This window comes from Lampetra planeri, chromosome 52 (assembly GCF_965212315.1).
Source record: "Lampetra planeri chromosome 52, kcLamPlan1.2.h2, whole genome shotgun sequence".
Classification (NCBI taxonomy): domain Eukaryota; kingdom Metazoa; phylum Chordata; class Hyperoartia; order Petromyzontiformes; family Petromyzontidae; genus Lampetra; species Lampetra planeri.
The window spans coordinates 5799611-5824882 of NC_136158.1; the positions used below are offsets into that span (position 1 = coordinate 5799611).

The 25272-nt window shown below is 52.1% G+C and overlaps 1 protein-coding gene across 4 annotated transcripts in view; it reads right to left on the bottom strand.

The window, feature by feature from the left end:
- Nucleotides 1-1220: 1220 nt before the first annotated feature.
- The window catches only part of LOC144734646 (paired box protein Pax-1-like), a 31803-nt gene continuing 7751 nt past the window's right edge, over nt 1221-25272 (bottom strand). Inside the window, exons 2-6 of one of the 4 annotated variants that reach the window (XM_078616922.1) lie at nt 12920-13271; nt 11785-12074; nt 9396-9529; nt 6824-6968; nt 1221-4935 (exon numbers count right to left, since the gene is read on the bottom strand). In XM_078616922.1, the coding sequence (XP_078473048.1) occupies nt 4874-4935; nt 6824-6968; nt 9396-9529; nt 11785-12074; nt 12920-13271 (983 nt within the window). In that variant the 3' untranslated portion in view covers nt 1221-4873. Of the gene's footprint in view, nt 4939-6781; nt 6969-9395; nt 9530-11784; nt 12075-12919; nt 13272-25272 lie in introns of all 4 variants that reach the window. The other 3 variants (XM_078616921.1, XM_078616920.1, XM_078616919.1) reach the window with 3 other exon arrangements.

Sequence of the window (25272 nt, forward strand, 5' to 3'; positions counted from 1 at the left end):
GCGAGAGAGAACACGCAAACTCCAAATACACAGCAGCAAGTGTCAGGGGTCGGCATTGAACCCACGACCTCCTGTACACCAGGCGAGGTAGTTGACGCCTCTCATAGTCACCGTGGCGGCGGCTGCAGCTGCACGCACAGCAGTGGCCGGGGCGAGCCACTCACTCTGGGAACTCTGCCCGGTTGTGTTTTCTGTTTCTCTTGTGTCAGTCATTGCCAATCACCGGGACTCAGTTGCGGAATGCACAAAGCCAGCCAGCGCCAGTCCGCCCGGACAGCAATAACGTTCAAGTTCAGGGGTGGAGTTTAAAAAAAACCCATCTCATCGAGTTCCTATTGTGTGTGGAGGCACCCCACCACCACCGCAGCGCGGCACGACTCACGCACACGCACACACACAAAGACAAAGATCCCCCGTGTAGCCTTAACAGACTGTTCGGGTAAGTGCTGTTTGCGGAGTAGCAGCTATGAAGGCCGGAACGGCACACGAGGGGGTGGGTGGCCAGCACCATGCCCGGCCGCCTTTGTCTCCCTAGTGGCGATGTTTTACACACCGTATTAGGTACTCATTTGAGGCTGAGTTGACCACCCACTCATCCACTCAGCAACTCATTAACCCACTCACTCACCCACTCATTCATTCACTCACTCACCCACTCACTGACTCACCCACTCACTCACCCACTCACTCAACAACTAACTCACTCACTCACCCACTCACTCACCCACCCACTCACTGACTCACCCACTCGCTTACTCACTCACCCACTCACTCACTCACCCACCCACTCACTCACCAACCCACTCACTGACTCACCCACTCACTCACCAACCCACCCACTTCACCAACCCACCGACGCAGTCACTCGCAAACTCACCTACTCGCTCACCCACTCACTCAACCACTCACTCACCCACTCACTAACCCACTTACTCGCCCACTCAATGGCTCACCGACTCACCCACTCACTCACGCAGCGCACAGCAGGTCACATCACTTATCTTTCTGCTTCTTCCCTTGCCCTGTTCCACACTTTAGAATGCCCCCATCTCATCATTCTCTCTTCCTAAACTCTCATAAAAAATAATAATAACCTTAGACACTCGTATCGATCACAACTTTGAGAGTGCTGTTTGTTCCCGGCCGCTTGACGTTATTGACCTTTCCGATTCTCATGAAGGAATGAGAAACATCAAATAGAAAAATAAAAATCCCAGCCATTGTTTGCTTTCAATATTGTTTTTGTTTTAATATGAAAATACTTTGTGCTGAACAAAAACGTACAAGTGCTTCAATCTGAAATATAGGAACTTAACTAAACATGTGAAGGCAAATACAAATATCCCCCTTATAGTCTCAACATACTTTTGGGGCAAGTGCTATTAGCGAGCACCTATGAAGGCCCGCACCAGAGTAGTGGATGGCGAGCACCACGCACGACCGCCTTTGTCTCCCCAGTGGCGATGTTTACACACCGCACCAGGTACTCATTTGAGGCTGAGTCGGCCTAGGGGAGGCCCAGGACTGGTTCAGATAATCTTCACGGGTGTTGGTGGTGGTGTACGGGAATCGAACTCGGGTTGCCGGATTCGTATCACGGATCGCTAACCTCTTCTTGGTTCTTTCGGTAAAGTCACTTAGAAGGGAAGTAATTAAATAATTAAAATAAAACATATGTTTTATTTTTAAATAAAACATATGCTTTATTTTTATCAAAATAAAACATATGTTTTATTTTTAAATAAAACATATGTTTTATTTTTTATTATTTTATTACTTCCCTTCTACGTGACTTTACCGAAAGAACCAAAAAGATGAATCCCTGCAGTCACGAAAGCTTTAAATCGAAATTTGATCGCTAACCTGCCGCACGAACTCAGCATGTCACAGACACATCCACAAACCGCCCACGGTAATCAGGGCCCAGAAACGTCTATCTGGACAAGGCGCTGGCTGCTATTATCGTCATCATCAACCGAGGTGACGAAATGTTATCTCCCTTGCCAGGTATACAGGAGTACGCGGGTTCGATCCCGATCCTGACGCCTGATGTATATTTGGAGTCTGCATGTCCTCTCTCCCTGTGGTCGCGTGGATTGTTCTCCGGGTCCTCCAGTTTTTCCCTCCACATTTAAAATGGACGTCACCCGTATAGAGTAAGTCCACACGATGACGAGCCACTTCGTTGAGCTATCATTTGTGATAGCCAGGTCGCTACTGAAAAAGAGCTACTGTACATAGCTCGGTAGGCTTTACCTGACTGCAAGGAATCCATACTCTTTGGTTCTTTCGGTAAAGTCACGTGGGTATAAAATAAAATAAATCACGACGTTTCTGGCACAACACAAGCGTCCGTCATCAGGTGGGAAAGCATCGTCTGCCCAAAACGTCGTGATTTATTTTATTTTATACCTACGTGACTTTACCGAAAGAACCAGAGTGTATAGGCTTTTACCTGGTTAAAAAAATAATAACAATGATAGTTTTACTCTATGAGATCTCTTTTACCAGTGGCAAAATATAGTAGTAGGTTTTTACCCTTTTAAAAAGGGTAAAATATAGTAGTAGGTTTTTACCCTTCTAAAAAGGGTAAAAACCTACTACTATATTTTGCCACTGGTAAAAGAGATCTCATAGTGTAAATGCTTACCCCGAGCTCTCAATACTCTGATATTGCACTGTGTTTGAGTTGTACGCCTTCTGGTGTCATCTGGTCCAACACCAATGGGGACTAGGCTCTAAAGAAAGCCGTCTCGGGTGTGGACCAATCAACTTCAAGGACAGTGCATATTATTATCATTATCAGAGTTGCTTCTTTTTGTTTGCTTTTTTGACTACTTGTGTTGTGGTTATTGCAAACATGATGCCTTGAATAAAGGTGTCAGTGTTGTACCAGTTTAAAAGGGTAAAAACCTACTACTAATGATTGTTTTACTTTATATCAATGATACTAATAATAAACAATTCTCGAACCAATGCCCCATTCCTTCCACTCTCCTCGCTTCCTCGTCAACTTTACCTGAGAATCGCGTGGGCGTCTAGGCGATGTTTGTTTTTATTGGCGTCGTGTGGCGCCGCCTGTCCCCTTCTCTCTTTGCGAGGAGGAAGAGGAGGAGGAGGCGGTGGAGGTGGACAAGGTGATTTGCATGGACTCCAGAGGGTGGCGTGGGATGCCACGATTTGGGATGCCAGGATTGGGATGCCAGGATTGGGATTGCAGGATTGGGATGCCAGGATTGGGATTGCAGGATTGGGATGCCAGGATTTGGATGCCAGGATTTGAATGCCAGGATTGGGATTGCAGGATTGGGATGTTAGGATAGGGATTCAAGGATTGGGATGCCAGCATTGGTGCCTAGATTGGGATTGCAGGATTGGGATTCAAGGATTGGGATGCCAGTATTGGGATTCAAGGATTGGAATGCCAGGATTGGGATTCAAGGATTGGGATGGCAGGATTGGGATGCCAGGATTTGGATCTCAGGATTGGGATGCCAGGATTGGGATTCAAGGATTGGATGCCAGGATTGGGATGCCAGGATTGGGATTCAAGGATTGGGATGCCAGCATTGGTGCCAGGATTGGGATTGCAGGATTGGGATGTTAGGATTGGGTTGCCAGGATTTGGATTCAAGGATTGGGATGTCAGGATTGGATTGCCAGGATTTGGATTCAAGGATTGGGATTCCAGGATTGGGATGTCAGGGTTTGGATGCCAGGATTGGGATGCCAGGATTGTTACTCACCATCAGGCGATGCGCCTCATCGCTTGATGATGAAGCCGGATGTTGTAATCGCCAGCGAAGCGTCACGGTACTCGACTTGTAAAATGTCGTGGGTTTACTCACCAACACACAACCGGCGCTGCTAAAGTCGTAACTCACTTGGCACGTTTTGCTTATGTGACAAACCTTACTTCACTGGCTGTGTCGGGTGGTGATGGGTTTAACGACGCAATTATATTCACTTATTATGGAAATATTGGTCGTGAAAGCCTCACTGAGTCTTAAACTGACTTGCTCACCACCACTGCTGCCCACAATTATGGAAAACTGCGCTGCAAACCCGGGGAACGACCAACAACCGTGGCGAATATTTTAACCAGCCCTGGGCCTCCCCTAGGTCGACTCAGCCATAAATATCAGCAACCGGGGAGACTAAGGCGACCGGGCGTGGTTGTTGGCCACACATCTCCTCGTGTGCCGTGCATGCCTTAATAGGTGCTCGCTAACAGCATTTGCCCCAACAGCCTGGTGAGGTCTATACAGAGGGTTGTTTTCTTGTCTTTGTACGTACAAGATTTCGGCCGTGCCACATCGATTGGCTCGCCCTGTCATTTCACCGCCCCCCTCTCCAGAGTTAAAATCTCACTGGCACCTGGATGGGTGGGTGAGTGGATAAGAGAGTGAGTGGGTAATTGGGTGGGTGAATGAGTGAGCTCGTGTGTGGGTGAGTGCATTATCGGCTTGCCACCTGTCCCTGCTCTGGCAGATCTATCCGTCTCTCCGGGGAAATTGTCAGTTGTGTAATTAGCATATTCATTATAATAATCGTCCACCGAGTGCTTCATTTCAGCAGGAAATTGTGGACTTCTCAGACTATGCCACTCAAGACGACGCCTTACATGGCCCCCTCTTCTGCTACTGTGAGATATTCCCATCCTACACCTTCCCGCGATACGTCCCGAGTTTGTTTTAAATTGTAGGTGCAACCTTTCTGCGCTGCACCGTGGGGCAGCAATACCAGCTTCGCTGCGGAAGGTTCCATTTGGATGCCGGGATTGAGAGGGGGGGGGGGGGTGTTGGCGGGAGTGTCCGTTACCGAAGAACACAGAAACCACCTTCGCCCCCCCTCTCTACAGAGAAGAGATGGACTACGACGAAGGCTCCGGGTAGATGTGGTTGGCGTGATGATGTGAACTTAGCCTCTTGATTTCTGCTGGAACGGGTGGGAGGCAAACACACAAACACAGCAGTGTTATGGCTCACACCTTTAACTGCACTCGCAATACAGGGTCTCCTCTACTTATGAACATTCGACTTACGAACATTTAGAGATACGAACAAACCTGTCTGTATGTCCAGTTGCCTGTTTGAACCGAGAGTCGTAAGTTCAACCGCCGCACAATAGATGGCGGTGGTGGCATCGACATCCAGAATATGAAGAACCAGTGGCATCTACATCTGCAGAACATGAAGAACCAGTGGCATCTACATCTGCAGAACATGAAGAACCAGTGGCATCTACATCCAAAATATGAAGAACCAGTGGCATCTACATCTGCAGAACATGAAGAACCAGTGGCATCTACATCTGCAGAACATGAAGAACCAGTGGCATCTACATCCAAAATATGAAGAACCAGTGGCATCTACATCTGTCGAATATGAAGAACCAGTGGCATCTACATCTGCAGAACATGAAGAACCAGTGGCATCTACATCTGAAGAACGTGAAGAACCAGTGGCATCTACATCTGCAGAACGTGAAGAACCATTGGCGTCTACATCTGCAGAACACGAATAACCGATGGCATCTACATCTATAGGAGCTTATGAACGTTTTAAGCCATGTCCCCGTGTTCAGTGTACATGCCGTACAACATGTTTGGATTCGACAGGAATAAAGTTGGACTTATGAACAAATCGACTTACGAACAAACCTCTTAAATCTACCTCGTTCGTAAGTAGAGGAGTCCCTGTACACGGGCTGGCTGAGTGTCTAGTAATGGCCGCAGCTTTAATGCGAGTCAAGTTTTAAGTTAACTGCATTTGACCAGGTGATAGCCCAAGAGACCAGGATGACTCTCGTTTTCGAGAGTAACATTGGGGCTTTCGATTTAAAGCTTTTGTGACTGCAGGGATTCATCTTCTTGGTTCTTTCGGTAAAATAATGTAGAAGGACGGCTGCTTGCGTTGTGGCCGAAACGTCTTGAGAATTGTATTTTATTATGTTTTATTTTTATTATTTTATTATTTCCCTTCTACGTGACTTTACCGAAAGAACCAAGAAGATAACCTTGGGGCGTTAGTCTGCTGTCAGTAGTGGGGCGATGATTTCTGCTGCTGCTGTTGCTGAGAATTCCAATTGAGTAAATTTGCGGTGTAAGTTTCGAATTTGGCAAACTTGAAACGTGATGCCGGCACACGATCGCCGACTCTTGCGAATGACGTCAGGGAGATCTTTAACGTCCGCTGTGAAACAGGCGGTGTGTACCTTAGTAGTAGTTGTATTGTAGTTGTTACACGCTGCGGTAATAATCAGGGCAGCCGCTGGATTCGAACCTCGAACCTCCGCAATGACAAGCAGCGAACGCGCGACCACCGCTCGTCCCATTGTGACGAAGTAGGACATTGGTAACGATCGTGGCAAGCGATAATGATGATGATGACGATGGTGATGACGACGGTAATTATGTTGATGACAATGGAGATGATGCCGATGGTGATGATGGTGACGATGGTTATGATGTTGATAACAATGGAGATAATGATTATGACGATGGTGATGTTTATGACGATGGTGATGATGATGATGGTGATGATGATGACGGTGATGATGATGATGATAATGGTGATGATGAAGATGGTGATGATGATGACGGTGATAGTGATGATGATCACGGAGGTGATTATGATGACGATGGTGACGTTGATGATGATGGTGTTGATGTTGATGAGAATGGTGACGATGATAATGACGATGGTGACGACGATGTTGATGATGATGACGACGACGATGGTGATGACGTTGATGACGACGGTGACGATGATGACGACACCTTCTTCCGGGAGGAGGCCTTTGTCGAGGGGCTCCTCCTCACCGTCGAGAGTCGGCTGCGGTCTCGTGCCCCCGGCAGCCGGCTGCGAGTCTCCAATCACGTCCGCCCAGCCGATGAACGTGGCCAGCGGATTCTCGTGCTGCCCCACGTAGCCCAGCGGGAAGGAGCTCAGAGCTGCTGCCCCCATCTGAAAATGCCGGGGGGAGGAGGGGAGGGGGGTCAATAACCAGCCGAGCGATGAGTCGAATCGCCCCCACAACCGCCGCTCTTCAAAATCCCGCAACTCAATCGTTGCCACGCCGCCTGCTTTGTCCGCATCTCAGCCAGCAGTTGCGCAACGAGCACTGTGGTGTCTGGGCGTGGCTACAGCGGCTGGTCACGCGCCTTACAGTGGAGCCCCCCCCCCCTCCGTATGGTTAGCTCCACCCCCTTTCACCTGGCTCCTGCACCCACAGCGGATGGGGCTGCACCTGCAGGCTGCTGCTGCTGCTGCTTGCTCCTCCCACTATTTCTCTCCGCGTCAAAGATCAAGAAGCACCCTCCCCACCACTCCTGAACATCCTTCCGTTCTCCTCTCTTAAAACCTCAAAATTCTTGATTTGAAGCTTTCGTGACTGCAAGGATTCATATTCTCGGGTTTTTTCGGTAAAGTCACGTAGGTAAAATTTTTTTATTAATAAAAGTAAAATAAAATTAAAATCACGACGTTTCGGAGGCAACACAAGCCTCCGTCTTCAGGCGGAGACGGAGGCTTGTGTTGCCTCCGAAACGTCGTGATTTTTATTTTATTTTACTTTTATTAATTAAAATTTTTTACCTACGTGACTTTACCCAAAAAACCTAAGATTATGAATACCTCAAACTCTTCTCTGTTGCACAATCGCTTCCCTCTACCCTCCATGTCTTTCCATTCCGTTCCCTAACCCCCTATAACTCCTACGCAGCGCTCTATCCTGGCCACGCATTCCGCAAGCCCCTGGACGCCCCTGCCATCTGAATCATTTCTCTGTTCATGCCGTCTCATGTTTGTAACTATGTGAAGCGAAGCGCTCTACAATTATAAAGGTCGGATAAGATCAGGCTCGTAACCAACCAATTCGCAGCTCGCAAGCGATGAAACGCGTCGCTACAAATCGGTCGGTGCTTCAAAGCAGAGTCTCTCTCGACTGCGAGCAGTCGTCTCGCGGAACACGTCTAACCCGATGACTTTGCCGATCGATGTAATTAGCCGGCGTGTGTCCTCCAATCCAGGTAGTTATCGTTCAACGTCGCAGTCTTGATTCTGAGCGTGCATTCTTTCCACGCTTCTCTGCGAACTTTTCAGCGTCCGTTCTCCGTTCGTCGTCAATGACCGTGTGCCCTCTGAACCACGCCCATCGCCATGTCGAGTGCTTCGATGCCTCGAGCACAAAAGCTCGATTCGCGTCGCGTATTATCCGGAATATGAGCCGCTCCGCAAAATTAAGACGCACCCCAATTTTGCGTAAGTACGTCGCCAATCGTGGTCATCGGAGGTGCGGGGGAAGGACAACAAACTAAACACAATAGGCAGTTCTGAAGAAATGGGTTTTCAATCGAGATGATTTAAAAGTGCATAGCTCCCAGTGGCTTCCGAAAAACGTAAGGGAGAGCGTTCCAGATGGCCGCAGAAGCGCATCTGAAAAGCGCGCGATGCGATAACCGTCTTGTTTCCAGCCAAAAGCGGCTGCTGCGAGGATGAATTGCGTGCAATCGACATGCAACCGAGTTGCACGCAACCCATCACTCTGGTGTGCAACCGAATTAAGAATTTTTCGAGGCATTGCGGTTTGCATCACCGTTTCTCAAACTCCAGTCCATGGAGTCATCTAAAACACACTCCGCCTTTTCACGATTACCAATGTTTATTTATATGCATATGCAGATAAAAGCACTGTGCACACACTTCACGCACCCAGTGTTCGGCAATCGCTTGACGCGGGCTTGCAGGGAAAAACCTGACAAACGCTCCTTACGGAGCAAATAAAAGTGATGGCAATGGTCGGGGGAGGCCTTCATCCAGCAGTGGATAGACCCTTACCGGTGATGATGATGATATAAATAGTATGACGTTAATCATATACGAAATAATATCATCCAAAATCGTGCAGTGACTAATTTTTTGCAGATGTTGACAAATATTCAGAAGGGAGATTCATATTCCCGATTCAATAGTCCTAAATGTTTTTTCCAAGGGAGAATACGAAACTCTCAAATTATTTTTTATTTTCCCAGGTAAGGCCCCACTGAGCTATCACGCACTTTTTCAGAAGCACTCTGGCCACAAATGACTGCTTAACGAAGCGGTTTAATGCGCGGAAAGTTACATCAGCCAAATACTCTAAAACTCATGTTTCTCAGTATGAAAGGAGAGAAAAACCCACGCTACCACAGGGAGAGAGAGACATGCAAACTCCAAATATACTGCAAGATCTCAGAGTCGGGATCGAACTCACCACGACCTCCTGTATACCAGGCGAGGTATTTGAGATCTCACCACCGTGGCGCCCTATGAAAATACAGAGTCATTCAGAAGGCCCCCACGTGTTCTCTGCCTCCCACCCCTCTCACCCGCCTCCTACCCCACGTGACGAACCTGTGGGAACTTGATGTCGAAACCCGTGGAGGGTTTATCGAGGAGCGCGCCGATGCTCGGGAAAGGGAGCCGAGTCACGCAGCCCCAGTCCTCCACCTTGCCAGGGTAGGGCACCGACTCGCACACGGAGACACCTGCGGCACACGGGAGGAGGACATTAGGCTACCAGACACTGGACTGTTAACGTCTCTAGATTTGAAGCTTTCGTCACTGCAAGGATTGATATTGTTAGGTTTTTTTGTCGGTAAAGTCACGTAGGTAAAAAAATTAAAATTAAAATTCATAAAAGTAAAATTAAATTAAAATAATATAAAATAAAATAATAAAATAATATTACATAATAAAATAAAATAACATGAATAAAATCACATTATTTTTTTTTTATTTTTTTTTTATTTTACTTTTATTACATTTAATTTTAATTTTTTACCTACGTGACTTTACCGAAAAAAAACCTAAGAATATGTTAACGTCTCGTCCATCACTCTTTTCAACCGCCACCACGTGGGAGGTCACAATACTTCTCCTTGCGATTCTCCCATCAGGTTGCTCCGTCGTCAGAATCCCTTCGCGTCATCTCTTTAACCCCCCTGTTCTCACGCCGTCGACATCAGCCGTGGTCGATCCACTCCTGGATGGAGGCCTCTCCAATCTGCCACCTGCGATATAATATTCCACCGAGCACCTGCAAGACGTCCTTATCTCACCGCTCCATCTCCCACGGTGGACGACCTGCCGGAACGCGTTCCATTCCTTGGCTGCCACTCCAATATGTTTACCCTGACCCACTGCCATAAACCCTTTTAGCACGCTTGGATACGTACGGTGCGAAAGAAGTTCAACATACGTGTCCTGCTCAAGGCCGCTTGCCGTCTGCCTGTCGATCTACTTAAAACCAATGAATCGTTGTGCCCGTGGCACACCACCACGGTAAGGGGAGTAGAGTCAAGGATATGATTTGTGGGAAAGGATAAAGGAATGGGAATAGAGAAGAGAGTAGAGGGTGAGCGGCAGAGAGAATGAAGGCCGAGACGGAAGTGGCTAAGACGAAGAGAGAGGAGGAGGGCATGGCTCGAGATGAGGGCAGCGAGGAGACGGAGGTGGAGGCAGAGCAGGGAGCAGGAAGAGGAGAAGGAGGGGGAGAATGAATGGCCCGGCTGAGATGTCGAGGATGAGAGAGTGGTGATGATTGGGGGGTGATGATGATGATGATGATAGGGGGGTGATGATGATGATGATAGGGGGGTGATGATGATGAAAGAGGGGTGATGATGATGTTAGGGGGTGATGATGATGATGATGAAAGAGGGGTGATGATGATGATGATGATAGGGGGGTGATGATGATGATGATGATGATAGGGTGATGATGATGATGATAGGGGTGATGATGATGATGATAGGGGTGATGATGATGATGATGAAAATGAGAGGTAGATAGGGAGAGGAAAGAAGGAAGGAGCCAGCGGAAGTGAGCAGTACGGAGGAGGAGGAGGAGGTGCGGCGTCTGTTTTCACAGTGGGCGGCGGTGGGCAGGTTGGAGGCGTTCCCACTGGGCGTGGCCACACAGAAGTCACGTGACTTACGGGAGGTTTGATCCGACGTAGATAGAAAATTATATCTCTGGTCAGTGTCCACATTCTCTCTCGGCTCGTTGTAGCCGTGAGCGAGCACTGTCTCTTCCCGCATCTCCCGGTCTCTCCTCGGCTCTCTCCGCCTCTCCCTGTCTCTCCCCGGTGTCTCTCCTCTGTGTCTCCCCGCCTCTCCCTGTCTCTCCTCGGCTGTCTCCGGCTCTCACAGTCTGTCTCTCCCCGGTGTCTCTCCCCCGTGTCTCTCCCCCGTGTCTCTCCCACGTGCCTCTCCCACGTGCCTCCCCGCCTCTCCCTGTCTCTCTCCGGCTCTCCCAGTCTTTCGCTCCCCGGTGTCTCTCCCCTGTGCCTCCCCGCCTCTCCCTGTCTGTCTCTGGCTCTCGCAGTCTGTCTCTCCCCCGTGTCTCTCCCCGGTGTCTCTCCCCTGACTCCCCGCCGCTCCCCAGTGTCTCTCCCCTGGTGTCTCTCCCCTGTGCCTCCCCGCCTCTCCCTGTCTGTCTCTGGCTCTCGCAGTCTGTCTCTCCCCCGTGTCTCTCCCCGGTGTCTCTCCCCGGTGTCTCTCCCCCGTGTCTCTCCCCGCTGTCTCTCCCCTGACTCCCCGCCGCTCCCCAGTGTCTCTCCCCGGTGTCTCTCCCCCGTGTCTCTCCCCGCTGTCTCTCCCCTGACTCCCCGCCGCTCCCCAGTGTCTCTCCCCGGTGTCTCTCCCCCGTGTCTCTCCCCGCTGTCTCTCCCCTGACTCCCCGCCGCTCCCCAGTGTCTCTCCCCGGTGTCTCTCCCCCGTGCCTCTCACGCTGCTCTCACCGGCGCCGAAGTGCAGGCTCTCCCGGACCCCGTGCGGTGTGTGCCACACAAGCGGGCTGCCCAGGGCCGAGGGGGCGGGCGGCTTGAGTCCGCGGGGCCCGCCCGGCTCCGGGGTAGAGAGGGGCAGCCTGGGTGGCGGTGGAGGGCACGGCCACGTGAAGTGCGCGTGGAGGTCAGCGGGGGTCTCGGCTTTGACCCCGAGTGGGGGCGGGGGTGGTGCCGATCCTCCGCCGCCCTCCGTCCTGTTCCGCAGGATCCGGCTGATGGAGCTTACCGACGGTACGCTCAGCCTGCCGGGAAAGGGCGCGGTTGGTGCGTGTTTCTATGTTCATCTATGGGTCTCTATGTCAGTCTGTGGGTCTCTATGTTAGCATATGGGTCCCTATGTCAGTCTATGGGTCTCTGTGTTAATCTATGGATGTCTCTGTTAATCTATGGACCTCTTTGCTAGCCTAGGGGTCCTTCTGTTAGACTATTGAATTTATCTGTAAGACTATGGGTCTCTGTGTTAATCTATGGATCTTTGTGTTAGTCTATGGGTCTCTATGTTAGTCTGTGGGTTTCTACGTTAGTCTATGGGTCTCTATGTTAATTTATGGGTATATGTGTTAATTTATGGGTCTCTATGTTAGTCTGTGGGTTTCTACGTTAGTCTATGGGTCTCTATGTTAATATATGGCTTTACGTGTTAATCTATGGGTCTCTATGTTAGTCTGTGGGTTTCTACGTTAGTCTATGGGTCTCTATGTTAATCTATGGGTGAGCGTAGTGTGAGTGTGTGGTTCATGGGTCTCTATGTTAATCTATGGGTCTCTATGTTAGTTCGTGGGTTTCTTTGTTTATCAATGAGTCTCTATGTAAATGTATGGGTTTATGTGTTAATATATGGGTCTCTATGTTAGTCTGTGGGTCTCTACATTAGTCTATGGGTCTCTATGTTAATCTATGGGTCTCTATGTTAATCTATGGGTGTCTATGTTAGTATATGGATCTTAATGTTAGTTTATGGGTCTCTATGTTGGGCTATGGATTTACATGTCAATCTGTGGCTCTCTGTGTTCGTCTATGGGCCTCTATGTTACCACCCCCCTCCCCCCCTGCACCCCATACCCCCCCCCCAGCCCCCAGCCCCCACCTGTCACAGACGCCGTCAGCGACGAGACGGTCACGGATCTCCCAGGCGAAGGCTGCCGGCTCGCGCCGCTTGCACTCGCGGACGTGGCGCACCACGGCGGGCGTGGCGACGCGCGGCTTGCTGCCCCCGATGGCGCCGGGCAGGACGGAGCCCGTCTCGCGGAAGCGCGCCAGGATCTTGGAGACGCAGCCGTGCGAGACGCGCAGGGCCCGCGAGACGTCGCAGGGACGCGCGCCCCGGCGCGACATCTCGACGATGCGGAGGCGCAGCGTGGCGGGGAGCGGACGGCCGTTCACGAAGGCGCCGCCAAGCTGGTTGACGTCGCCGCCCGGTGACGGGGAGGACGTCTCGTCTGCGCTCGTTGTTTGTTGTTGTTGTTGTGGTTGTTGTTGTTGATTAGGGGGAGAGGAAGAGGCGGGGGGGGGTAAGGGCGAGGTTAGAAAAGAATTTGGATCGGATGTCCGGAGGTTTCATTTCCCGTTGGTTTCAAGAGGGCCGGCATTTGCACAACCACACACTCATTCTAGGTTTGAAGTTTTCGTGACTGCAGGGATCCATACTCTTTGGTTCTTTCGGTAAAGTCACGTAGGTATAACACATAAAATAAAAATTAAATCACGACGTTGCGATCGAAACGTGGTGATTTAATTTTTATTTTATGTTTTATACCTACGTGACTTTACCGAAAGAACTAAAGAGTATGAACCACACACTCACACCACGCTCACTCATCCACACACCCACACACTCACGCGCTCGCTCGCTCGCCCATCCACACACTCGCCCAATAACTCACTAATCCACCGACTTAACCACTCACTCACCCACTCTCGCACCCTCACCCACGCACTTCAGAATCAGGAGTGTATTTGCCGCTGAGTAAAGCAAAAGTGAGCTAATGAGCTCTTTCTATAGGGAGTCACTCGGCCGGCAGACATCAATCAAAGCATTCCACAATTATAAACTGAAAAAAAACTTCATAATAGCGGTAATATTGTCAAATTACATTCACACTTAAACTTGAGTCATTTTTTATGAAGAAAGTCAGTTTAAACGAGGACAGAGATGGCAGACGGGAGATGCCAAGAGACGAAGCTGGGGTGGCGCTTCCAAACAGTTTTGTGGCAGCAGCGACATTGAACGCTTTTGATCCAAAGTGCGTGCGAAATCTGGGAGCTATTAATAGACAGCGAGACGCGTGGCTTAGAGCAGAGGGGTCCCCAACTCCCGGGCCGCGACCGCGACAGGTCCGTGTCCTGTTAGGAACCGGGGTTTGCGTGTGGCCCGCCCCCATTGTTTTATTATTTACCACTTCCATCCGCACCTCTTTCCCGCACTGCGCACTCGTCTCAGTGTCACAGTGTGGGTGAGCCCACAAGCTCCAACCCCTAGTAGCCAAAATGAGTAAAAAAAACAAACGTCGCGGGAGAGCTTCTTTGAAAAGGGAGAAAGACCCAATGATGGACCCCCACCCCCCCACCCCCCGGTCCATTAAAAAAATTAGTCTTCCACGAAACCGGTGCCTGGTGCCAAAAAGGTTGGGGACCGCCGGCTGAGAGGGTCCGAGATGCTGAGCCGGCACCTCTGAGAACCTGGGTTCAAATCCAGGTCTCAACCGCACATCCCCTGCGATTGAACCCGGGTCGTCGACTGTACTGAGTTGATGGTCTCAGCCTGACCATCAATGACTCAACATAGACAGAGACCCATAGACGCATAGAGACCCATAGACTTATATAGAGACCCATACACACATAGAGACCCGTAGACTCACATAGAGACCCACAGGCTCACATTGAGACCCACAGACTCACATAGAGGCTGATAGACTCACATAGAGACTCATAGACTCAAATAGAGACTCATAGACTCACATAGAGACCCACAAACTCACATAGAGATCCATAGACTCACATAGAGACCCGTATACTCATATAGAGACTCATAGACTCACAAAGAGACCCATAGACTCACATAGAAACCCGTAGACTCACATAGAAACCCATAAACTCATATAGAGACCTGTATACTCACACAGAGACCCACAGGCTCACATAGAGAGCCACAGGCTCACATTGAGACCCATAGACTCACATGGAGACCCGTAGACTCACACAGGGACCCACAGACTCACATAGAGTCCCATAGACTCACATAGAGACCGACAGACTCACATATAGACCCACCGACTCACATGGAGACCCGTAGACTCACACATAGACCCACAGACTCACATAGACCCACAGACTCACACAGGGACACAACACACACAGTACTCACATTGAGACCCACAGACTCACATAGACCCACAGACTCACATAGAGACCCACCGACTGACATAGATCAACAGACTCACATAGAGACCCGTAGACTCACAAAGGGACACACCACACACAGTACTCACATTGAGACCCACAGACTCACATAGAGACTCACCGACTGACATAGATCAACAGACTCACATAGAGACCCGTAGACTCACACAGGGACACAACACACACAGTACTCACATTGAGACCTGAAGACTCACGTCGACGAATCAGAGACTCTTAATGGGCACGATTCCGCCAGTACCGAGTCAATGTCAGAATTGCGCTCGACTGGCGGACTAAACCGGGAGGTTCGTTCTCGCGGTGCCGCGGTTGAAGCGGTGGTGGCAAGTCTATTAACCGCCCCCCCCCCAACACCGCATCTGCCCACACAGACGATCGGCTGGCCAGGTGTGGTGGGGTAGAGTGTGGGTATCCCCACGCCCCCCTTTCAAAGATACATCTAGACGGTGGGAAAGAGTTGTCCAAAATACTCTCAAGGTAGTGCTCGCTATAGCAGAGCTTCCACGCAGCAGCATCAACAGCAGCAGCATAAGCAGCAGCATCAGCAGCATCAGCAGCAGCAGCATCAGCAGCAGCATCAGGCAGCAGCATCAGCAGCAGCATCAGCATCATCAGCAGCAGCATCAGCATCAGCATCATCAGGCAGCATCAGCATCAGCTGCAGCATCATCAGCAGCAGCATAAGCAGCAGCATCAGCATCATCAGCAGCAGCATAAGCAGCAGCATCAGCAGCAGCATCAGCAGCATCAGCAGCAGCATCAGCAGCAGCATCAGCAGCAGCATCAGGCAGCAGCAGCAGCAGCATCAGCATCATCAGGCAGCATCAGCAGCAGCATCAGCAGCAGCATCATCAAGCAGCATCATCAGCAGCAGCATCATCAGCAGCGCGAGCGAGCGAGACATTGCAGGCCCTGCACCTTGACGAGCCGCGTGCCGTGCGGGGTCTGTCCTGGACCTGCCGCGGGCTCTCTAAAGGGTCCGGGCTCCACCACGTGAACTACAGCAGCCAGGAGGGTCGAATCGCACACGGGACGACGACAACGCGTCCCTGCGCGTCAATTGCCCGACGGTAATATGGTCTGATAAGGGTTCGTGCGGGGACACGGCCAGGATTGAGGGTAGGGGTCACGCCGAGTTGACCTAAGGGAGGCCCAGGACAGCGCGCTAACCACTGCGCCACCGCTCCCCATAGTGTATGTGTAATAAAAGACTTGACCACGATCTCTGGCTCAGTGTCCTTTATTCGGTCCGTACTGCGTTCCCACACGGCTGTCTCTCTTATTCTCTCTGTGCTGGTTCCGATGTCACTCCAGTCCACATCAGCAGCCCCGCTGCTGTTCTTGTCGCTCTTGCAGCCCCACAGCAGCTCCGCTGCTGTACTCTCACACAGCTCCCTTGGCTGTTCCTGCTGCAGCTCTGACAGCCTCGTGCTGTCTCGCCTTCTCGTTGCTCCTGCGACTCTTGGCAGCCACCTCGCTGCCCCTCACACACAGCCTTACTGCCTATCTCTGTCTGCAGCTTTACACCTCCCAGTAGCTCCCTACTGTTCCCAGGGTTGGCTCCCGCTTCTGACGGTGCCCCCTCGGCTCGTACGCCCGCGTGGCCCCACACCTTTCCATTCACACCCCGACTGCCTTCTCCTTCCGGTTTACGCGCTTAAGGACCCCCTACCTTTCACCCACGTCACCTGGCTCCGCCTCCTCGTGACGTCACATCCGGAAGGTCGCTTTCGCCCGCATTACACCACCCTCCCCCATAGAAAAAACCCAGCCGACCTCGGCTGAACAACACCAAAGCGTAATGCGGTGAACCGACCTTCCCCCTTAAAGGACACTAAGCATGCAATATAACAACAAGAACAACACACAAGTAACATCGACGAACGTACGAAAGCATGCGATAAATACGACGGCAAGAACAAGAACAATAACAACATACAATCAACGAAACGTAAGCGATTTGGAACGAGTGCGGGTCGCCGGCCCGTCCCGGACGGTCGGCGGCCCACTTGTAGAACGGGGACGCGAAGGAACACGAGAAATGACAGGGGGTAATTCCCCTGCTGCGATTGGAAGTCCACCGACATCTCGTGTCCCTGACGAATCAGTCTTGGTCGTATTCCGCGAATGCGCCTGCAGCGGGGTCGGAAGGGTCGCCGGGCCTGAAGGTACCGCAGCCCTGGCAGGTGCCCTCCGAACAGGCCCACTCCTCCCCCGCGGTGTCACGGTCGGCCTGTCTGGAACAGGTACGACAGGCGCTCCAGCAAGATCAATGGACGCAGGCGGGGAAGAGTCAGAGTCAGCAGCAACAGACCCCGGCAAGGCAACATTGGGAGATGACGCATCACGTAGGGGAGCAACATATGGTTTCAACCGCGACGTATGAACAAACCAACGGCGAGAACCAAACTGAACGCGCGCCGACTGTGGATTGGGAACCTCAATGAGGCGCACAGGACCATGCCAAGGTTTGTGCAATTTAGGAGAGGTCCCCGGCCGCACCTGCGGGCAATGGAGCCAGGCCAGGTCTCCCACCTTCCAGGGGCACTCTCCCTCAGACCGCCGAGCATACCGCTCGTTCCGGGCCTGGGCTTTGGCCGTAGCCACGCGGGCGTTTTCCCGCGCCTCCGTAACCCGGCGAACCGTGTCCTGAATGTATTCAGGGAGTGGTTTACGAGGTCCCTTCACCCCAGTACCCAATTGCACATCCACCGGAGGCACGTTTTCCCGACCATACATAAGGTAAAACGGCGAATACCCTGTAGCCGCATGGGGCGTCATCCTGTACGCCGAAAGCACTGCGGGGATGTGCAGATCCCAATCCGATTGCTGTTCACTCACAGTATGGCAAAGCATGGCAGACAATGTCCTGTTCAGCCGCTCAACCATACCATCCGTCTGCGGATGGTATGGAGATGTCCGTATCTTCTTAGTCCCAAGGCCTGCGCACACTTCAGCCAATAATTTAGAAGAGAAATTTCGGCCCTGGTCCGTGAGGAGTCTCTCCGGCGCCCCCTTGTCCATAATGTACCCAAACAAAAAGGCGTCGGTGATGGCCGCGGCCGACTGATCGGGCAACGGCCAGGCCATCGGCCAACGGGAGAGATACTCAACCCCTACCAGCAAATATTTATTTCCCCTCGCCGATGGTGGGAAGGGTCCCAATATGTCCAGTGCCACCAATTCATTGACTCGAGACACCTGAATCGACTGGAGAGGCGGCACGTAAGGATGTTTAGGCGGCTTACGCCGGGCGCATTCAGGGCACGCGCGCACGTGCCCTACGACATCTGTCGCCATGCCGTGCCAAAAATAATGACGTTGTAACGTCAACAAGGTCTTCTGCACCCCTAAATGCAATAGTGTGTCACAATGGAGAGTTCTAATCAACTCAAATCGCAAGGACGTTGGTACCACCACACGCCAGCTTTCCTGGAACCTTTCCTGCCACATAAGCAGACCATCTCGGAGAGCGGTTCGCGGCCCCACAGCCGAACTCGGACTTCCATTGTCCCTCATAGACCGCTTCCGCATGGACAACAACGACTCGTCCATCATCTGTTCCCGAATCCAGACAGACCGCGGCAGATTCAAAACCCCATCAGTCGGTCCCGGTTCCATCGGAGTATCCGACTTCCCGACGGCCAACGTAAGCGGCTGAGGGGGGTTCAGAATCGGCGAACACCTATGCGTCCCCGACGCACATTTACAAGGGGCGCGCCCTGGTAATCTAGAAAGTGCGTCAGCGTTCGCATGGCGCACTCCCTTCCGATGTTGAATTTGGAAGGAAAATTCCTGCAGCGTGTCCAACCAACGTGCCCACTGTCCCGATGGCTGGTCCATTTTAAGTGCATATTGCAAGGCCGCATGATTCGTACGCACAATAAAAGAACGACCGTAAAGGTACGGTCGAAATTGCCGTAGGAAAAAAACAACCGCCAAAAGTTCTCTACGAGTGACACAGTAGCGTGTTTCCGCAGGCGACAAGACTCGGCTACCATACGCCACGACGCGCTCCACGCCCCCTTTAGACTGTGATAATACCGCCCCAATACCTGTGTCACTCGCGTCCGTATCAAGAATGAAAGGGCGATCAAAATCGGGATAATCCAATGTCGGGGCCGTAGCCAATAGATCACGCAGACTCCGAAAGGCCCCCTCTTCCGGCTCTCCCCAAACAAATTTCCGTCCTTTACCCGTAAGGAGATGCAAGGGCCTCGCAATCGTCGCAAACCCCGGCACAAATCTTCGGTAATACGAGGCAAATCCCAAAAACCGCCGAACATCCCCTACAGAGGCCGGAGTCGGCCAATCCCGGACACACGCCGTCTTTTCCGGGTCCGTGGACACCCCCTCTGCACTCACAATGTGCCCCAAATAACGGACGGACCGTTGCAGTAGGTGGCATTTCTTTGGTTTGAATTTCAAATTGGCAGAGCGCATCCTCGTGAACACTGTCTCCAGCCGCGTTAAATGTTCCTCAAATGTGCGGCTGAACACAATAATATCGTCCAAATATATAAGACACGTCTCCCACTGCAACCCCGTCAAAACGAGCTCCATCAATCTTTGAAATGTAGCAGGGGCCGCATTCAATCCCATCGGGAGGCAGTTGAATTGAAATAACCCCTGCGGCGTACGGAATGCGGTTTTCTCCCGTGAGGACTCGTCAAGGGGAAGCTGCCAAAATCCCGAAGAGAGGTCCAGTGTGGAAAAGAACTTAGCCCCCGACAATGCGTCAAGGGAGTCGTCCATACGCGGCAGGGGGTACGCATCTGCCACCGATATCTTATTCAATTTCCGGAAATCGACACAAAATCGCAAGTTGCCATCCTTTTTCTTAACCAAGACCACAGGAGCGCCCCATGGGCTGTTCGATGGCGATATAATGTCCGCAGCCAACATGTCTTCCACCGCCCCCCGAACGTGTTCTCGCTCCGCTGGACTCATCCGATGCGAATTTAACCGAATAGGGGCAGCGTCGCCCGTCTCAATGTGATGGGAAAGCAACGATGTGCGTCCCAAATCCAAATCGTCGGAGCTGAACACATCCGAATACATCAGCAACAATTTACGCAGCGCATCACGTTGCCCCACGGACAGGGAAGAATTTTCGTCACATAAGGTAGCGATCCAACGATTATCCGAACCCCTTGGCTCGGAAACACCAGCGACCACTCCCCGGCGATGCGGACAATCGTGCGTCGCAAACGCCGTAGTGGCATGTGCCACAACCGTACCGGCCGGAACACGGATGTTTTCCACTCCCGCATTAAGCACCTGTAAAACCGGTAATTGATCCGGCCGGACGATGGTCTGTGCCCCAACTAACGCCAATCCCGTTGTTATCGTGGCGGATGGTGACAACAAGACCCCTTGTGCTCCTAGCCGATTGGGCAGGGGCTTCCGATACCGCAAGGGTATAAGCATCTGTGAACCAGGTGGGATGTCCACAGATGCGACGGACAGCGCCTGCACCTGTACGGCCGAAGCAGGTCGCCCCCAGGGCGACGGCAGAAACGAGATTCGACGGCCCCCCGGCAATTCAATACAATTCTCATTGATTTTAATCAAAATGGGCATCTTAGCCAAAAAATCCGTGCCTAGTAAGCAAGGAACCGCCAAAGATCTCGATATTAACACAACGCCCGAAGCCGACACATTCCCTATAGATATCTTAGCATCCACCTGGCCCACGATACCCATACTACCCCCGTTCGCAGCGACGCAAGACCCATAAACCGGACGCACAGCCCCCGGCGGAATGCCCAACAGATGGAAAATGACATCCGATATAATAGTCGCAGACGCTCCCGAGTCGACCAAAATGCGCACGTCCACACCTTGTATGGACCCCGGTACAGTGGACGAACCCGTAGCGGCCGCGACAACTCTCCGTGCCAATTTGCGCCACTGCGTAACTGAATGACAAGGCCCCGTCGATGGCCTTTCTTTAACAACAACAATAGGATCGCGCAACAAAGGTGGTGGGTGAGGTGTAAAGCCTTGCCGAGTGTCTGGTGCGTGCCGACATGCCTGTTTCGGAGGTTCCTTGGTCGGCTTGTCCGGTGTTGTGGGCTCCTGCTGCGGCGGACCCGGGAAGCGGGCCCAGCAATCTTTGGCGTAATGGCCCCTACGGCCGCAGCGGAAGCAATCGGCCTCGTTGCGCCGAAGCGCAGGTCTTGCATCCCGGCGGCCCCGTCCCGATGGCGTAGCGCGCGGCCCCGGCCATGGAGAGGAGGCAGCCGTCAGCTCCTGTGGACCCCGCTCATCCGGCACATAGATCGCCCTTGTGGGGTCCCACCCCATCGCGCCTCCTTCCTTGACGGGCCCACCCGTTCATGCCGCCACTTGCTTCCAGCGACGGAGATTAAACTGCGCATCCAGACACTTTGCTGCCGCCCGGGACGTGAGCTTCTCATGCCCACACACAGGCATGGGGATCCCCAGATCCCGAGACAGCTCCAGCATTTTCCCCAATATGAGAGGCTCGAGCAGATCCTGTGGCGTGTCAGGATATGCTGCCATGGCCAGCTCCAACACCGCACCCCTGAACGCCACGGGCGATTCTTCGGGTGCTCGTTGTCGTTGAGCGAATCGCCGATGCGCGTCGTCAGGTGGCTCATAGGCGTCGGCCATTTCCTCAAAAACTCCACATAAAGTCTTCTTCTTATCGGCCGTTATGGAACGGAAAAATCGAACAGATTCGTCGTCCAGTAGAGTCGGCAACACTTCCAAGGCCTCCGCATCGGTCCATCTTGCTGAACGAACCGCCGCCAAAAATCGGCAGGCGAAAGCGCTCCAATCGCCCCCGATAGAGAATTCCTTAACTGTAGTAAGGTGGCGACTCCGACTCCTCTTTACGCCGTCTTCCAATGATGGTTGTTCTGGAGGCAAATTCAAAATGGCGTCGGCCCGCGGCGTGGCCAAGATGGCGGTTTGGCGCCGCGGAGCGCGCAAGATGGCGTCTTCTTGCCGCGTGGCCAATGGCGGCGGCAGGGCAGGCAACGTGGCGGCCCGTGGAGCACCTTCTCGTTCCATCGTCGTCCTTGGCGTAACGAGGTGACATAGATGCGCCAGGACGTCCTTGAGTGTCTTCAGTTGTTCTGCCACCTGTTGCCATCTTTGGTCAGCGTCCGATGTTGTTGACGGACCCGCCATCGCGCCGACATCTTCCACGCCCGTCCCCGTGCTCGCCTCAGCAGGGCTCTCCTCCACCACCCCAGCAGAATCCGTGGTCGGAGGGAATTCGTCGTCGTCGGACGAAGAAGCCGATGCTGGCGCCGGGGGAATTTTCTTCCTTACTTGCTTAGACATGCCGTTTCACTTCTGACCCCAGTGTAATAAAAGACTTGACCACGATCTCTGGCTCAGTGTCCTTTATTCGGTCCGTACTGCGTTCCCACACGGCTGTCTCTCTTATTCTCTCTGTGCTGGTTCCGATGTCACTCCAGTCCACATCAGCAGCCCCGCTGCTGTTCTTGTCGCTCTTGCAGCCCCACAGCAGCTCCGCTGCTGTACTCTCACACAGCTCCCTTGGCTGTTCCTGCTGCAGCTCTGACAGCCTCGTGCTGTCTCGCCTTCTCGTTGCTCCTGCGACTCTTGGCAGCCACCTCGCTGCCCCTCACACACAGCCTTACTGCCTATCTCTGTCTGCAGCTTTACACCTCCCAGTAGCTCCCTACTGTTCCCAGGGTTGGCTCCCGCTTCTGACGGTGCCCCCTCGGCTCGTACGCCCGCGTGGCCCCACACCTTTCCATTCACACCCCGACTGCCTTCTCCTTCCGGTTTACGCGCTTAAGGACCCCCTACCTTTCACCCACGTCACCTGGCTCCGCCTCCTCGTGACGTCACATCCGGAAGGTCGCTTTCGCCCGCATTACATATGCAAATGTATTTAAACACACACGCATACAACACGGCTGATTTGCATGGCCATTGGATAGTCAAACGTGTACTATACTGATGAGACTTTTCATATGTTCATGTTCTTTGAACACGGCTGCGAAGTACGGGGCCAAAAAGTCAAGAAATATCAAGCGGTCAGCAACAAACAGCACAAGTATCAAAGTTGCCCGAGAGAAGATCTAACAGGTTTATTTAAACGAGCGCGAGAAGAAACGATGATAATGATGATGGAATGAGGAGGAGGAGGGAATTCCACAGAGGAGCAGTGCGAGGGGAGAAGCAGAGCGAAGTGAGATTGACCAGCAGTGTGGTGAGTGGGTGGGTTGGTGAGTGACTTGATGAGTGGGTGAGTGGGCGTGTGAGTAGCTTTGTGAGTGGGTAAGTGAATGGATGAGTGGGTAAGTGAATGGATGAGTGGGTGAGTGAGTGGGCGTGTGAGTGGCTGAGTGAGTGGGTAAGTGAATTTATGTGTGGGTGAGCGAGTGGGCGTGTCCGTGAGAGGGTGGGTGAGTGAGTGGGCGGGTGAGTGAGAGTGGGTGAGAGGGTTAGTGAATTAATGAGTGGGTGAGTGATTGAGTGTGCGTGTGAGTGAGTGGGTTGGTGAATTGATGAGTGATTGGGTGAGTGGCTGAGCGAGTGAGTGGGTGAATGAGTAAATGGGCGTGTGAGTGAGTGGGTGGGTGAGTGAGTGAGCGGGTGAGGGAGAGTGGGTGAGTGGGTTAGTGAATTGATAAGTGAGTGGGCGTGTGAGTTGGTGAGTTGATGAGTGATTGGGTGAGTGGCTGAGTGACTGAGTTGGTGAGTGATGGAGTGAGTGAGTAGATTAGTGAATTGATGAGTGATTGGGTGAGTGAGTGGGCGTGTCCGTGGCTGAATGAGTGAGTGCGTTCGTGAGTGTTGGTGAGTGGGTGAGTCAGTGGGTGAGTGAATTGTTGTGACCTGCAGTGTTGTGCTGGTTAAACACCGTGTGACGGATGAGGCGAAACAGTCGGCGTCTTGGTAGAGAGACCAGGCTCTCAAACACTACGTTCACGGGAATTATAGCTGCGTATTTCGCATCAGACGTGCACTTTGAATGTTATCGGCATAAACATTTTTTCCCATTATATTAAATTAAAGAGGAAATTCGAGCTAAACCGCCCACCTGGAAGTCACTTGGGCGGTGGTTCCTCAAGCGTTCGTCAATAGCAAAAAAATTTCGTTGTCACAAAAAGACCACATTACGAAAGCCACGGAAATGTGAAGCTGTCGCCTTTGTGTGAGCGCATCACGCGGGGCTTACTTGCATACATACAAAATACAAAAAATGTGCAGCTGAAGTTACTGACAGGCATGCCACCTCTTTGTTTACATATCCGATAAGCGAGCCGAAATGAATGTGTCCCTGTTCTGCCAGCTTTAAGGATGCACAGCCAACATTTGTTTTTAAAAACAACAACAATAAAACTGATTTCCTGCCACTCGACCGAGCCACATTGAGGCGGCATTAATGCTCCTTCCCCGTTTAGAGTGGTGACAATTCCACATTGCTACGACGGGGGCGAGGCTATCTTGATAGGAGAACGCTGCTGTCGACTTTCGTACAAAGCGGTGGTCATTTTCATTGACCTCCCCCTCCCGTAGGGATGATGGGGCTGAGTCAACTGCCCCACCCCATCCATGATTTGACCTCCAGACCGCGGGCCGCTCCCTCTTATCGCTGAAGCCACCTTGCCAATCGGATAGGTTTTTATTTTATTTTAGTTTTAACGCGGGGGGAAAGTGCACGATAATCGGGAGGCTGCTCCGGTGATTAAACACAGCCGCACAATCGAGAGAATGTACGTGTGCCGAGCCCGGAGCACAGCGGACAGCACGTTTGACGACTGCTTTGTGTTATTTTGGAAGGTTCGAGCATTTCGAGAATTATTCCGTCAATTCACGAGAACACCCCCCACCCTCCCACCCCGAACCACGACATCCAAATCACATGCTTCGCGCAGTTATCGCGCCTCCCATTTCTTCCGCCCTTCGTGTCAGCGGGACCCATCACGCAAATGCGGGAACGGGGTTTTAAAAGAGGACGACTGAGACCGCTTAAAGTTGCTTAAAGATTCCATTCCTTCCCCCACC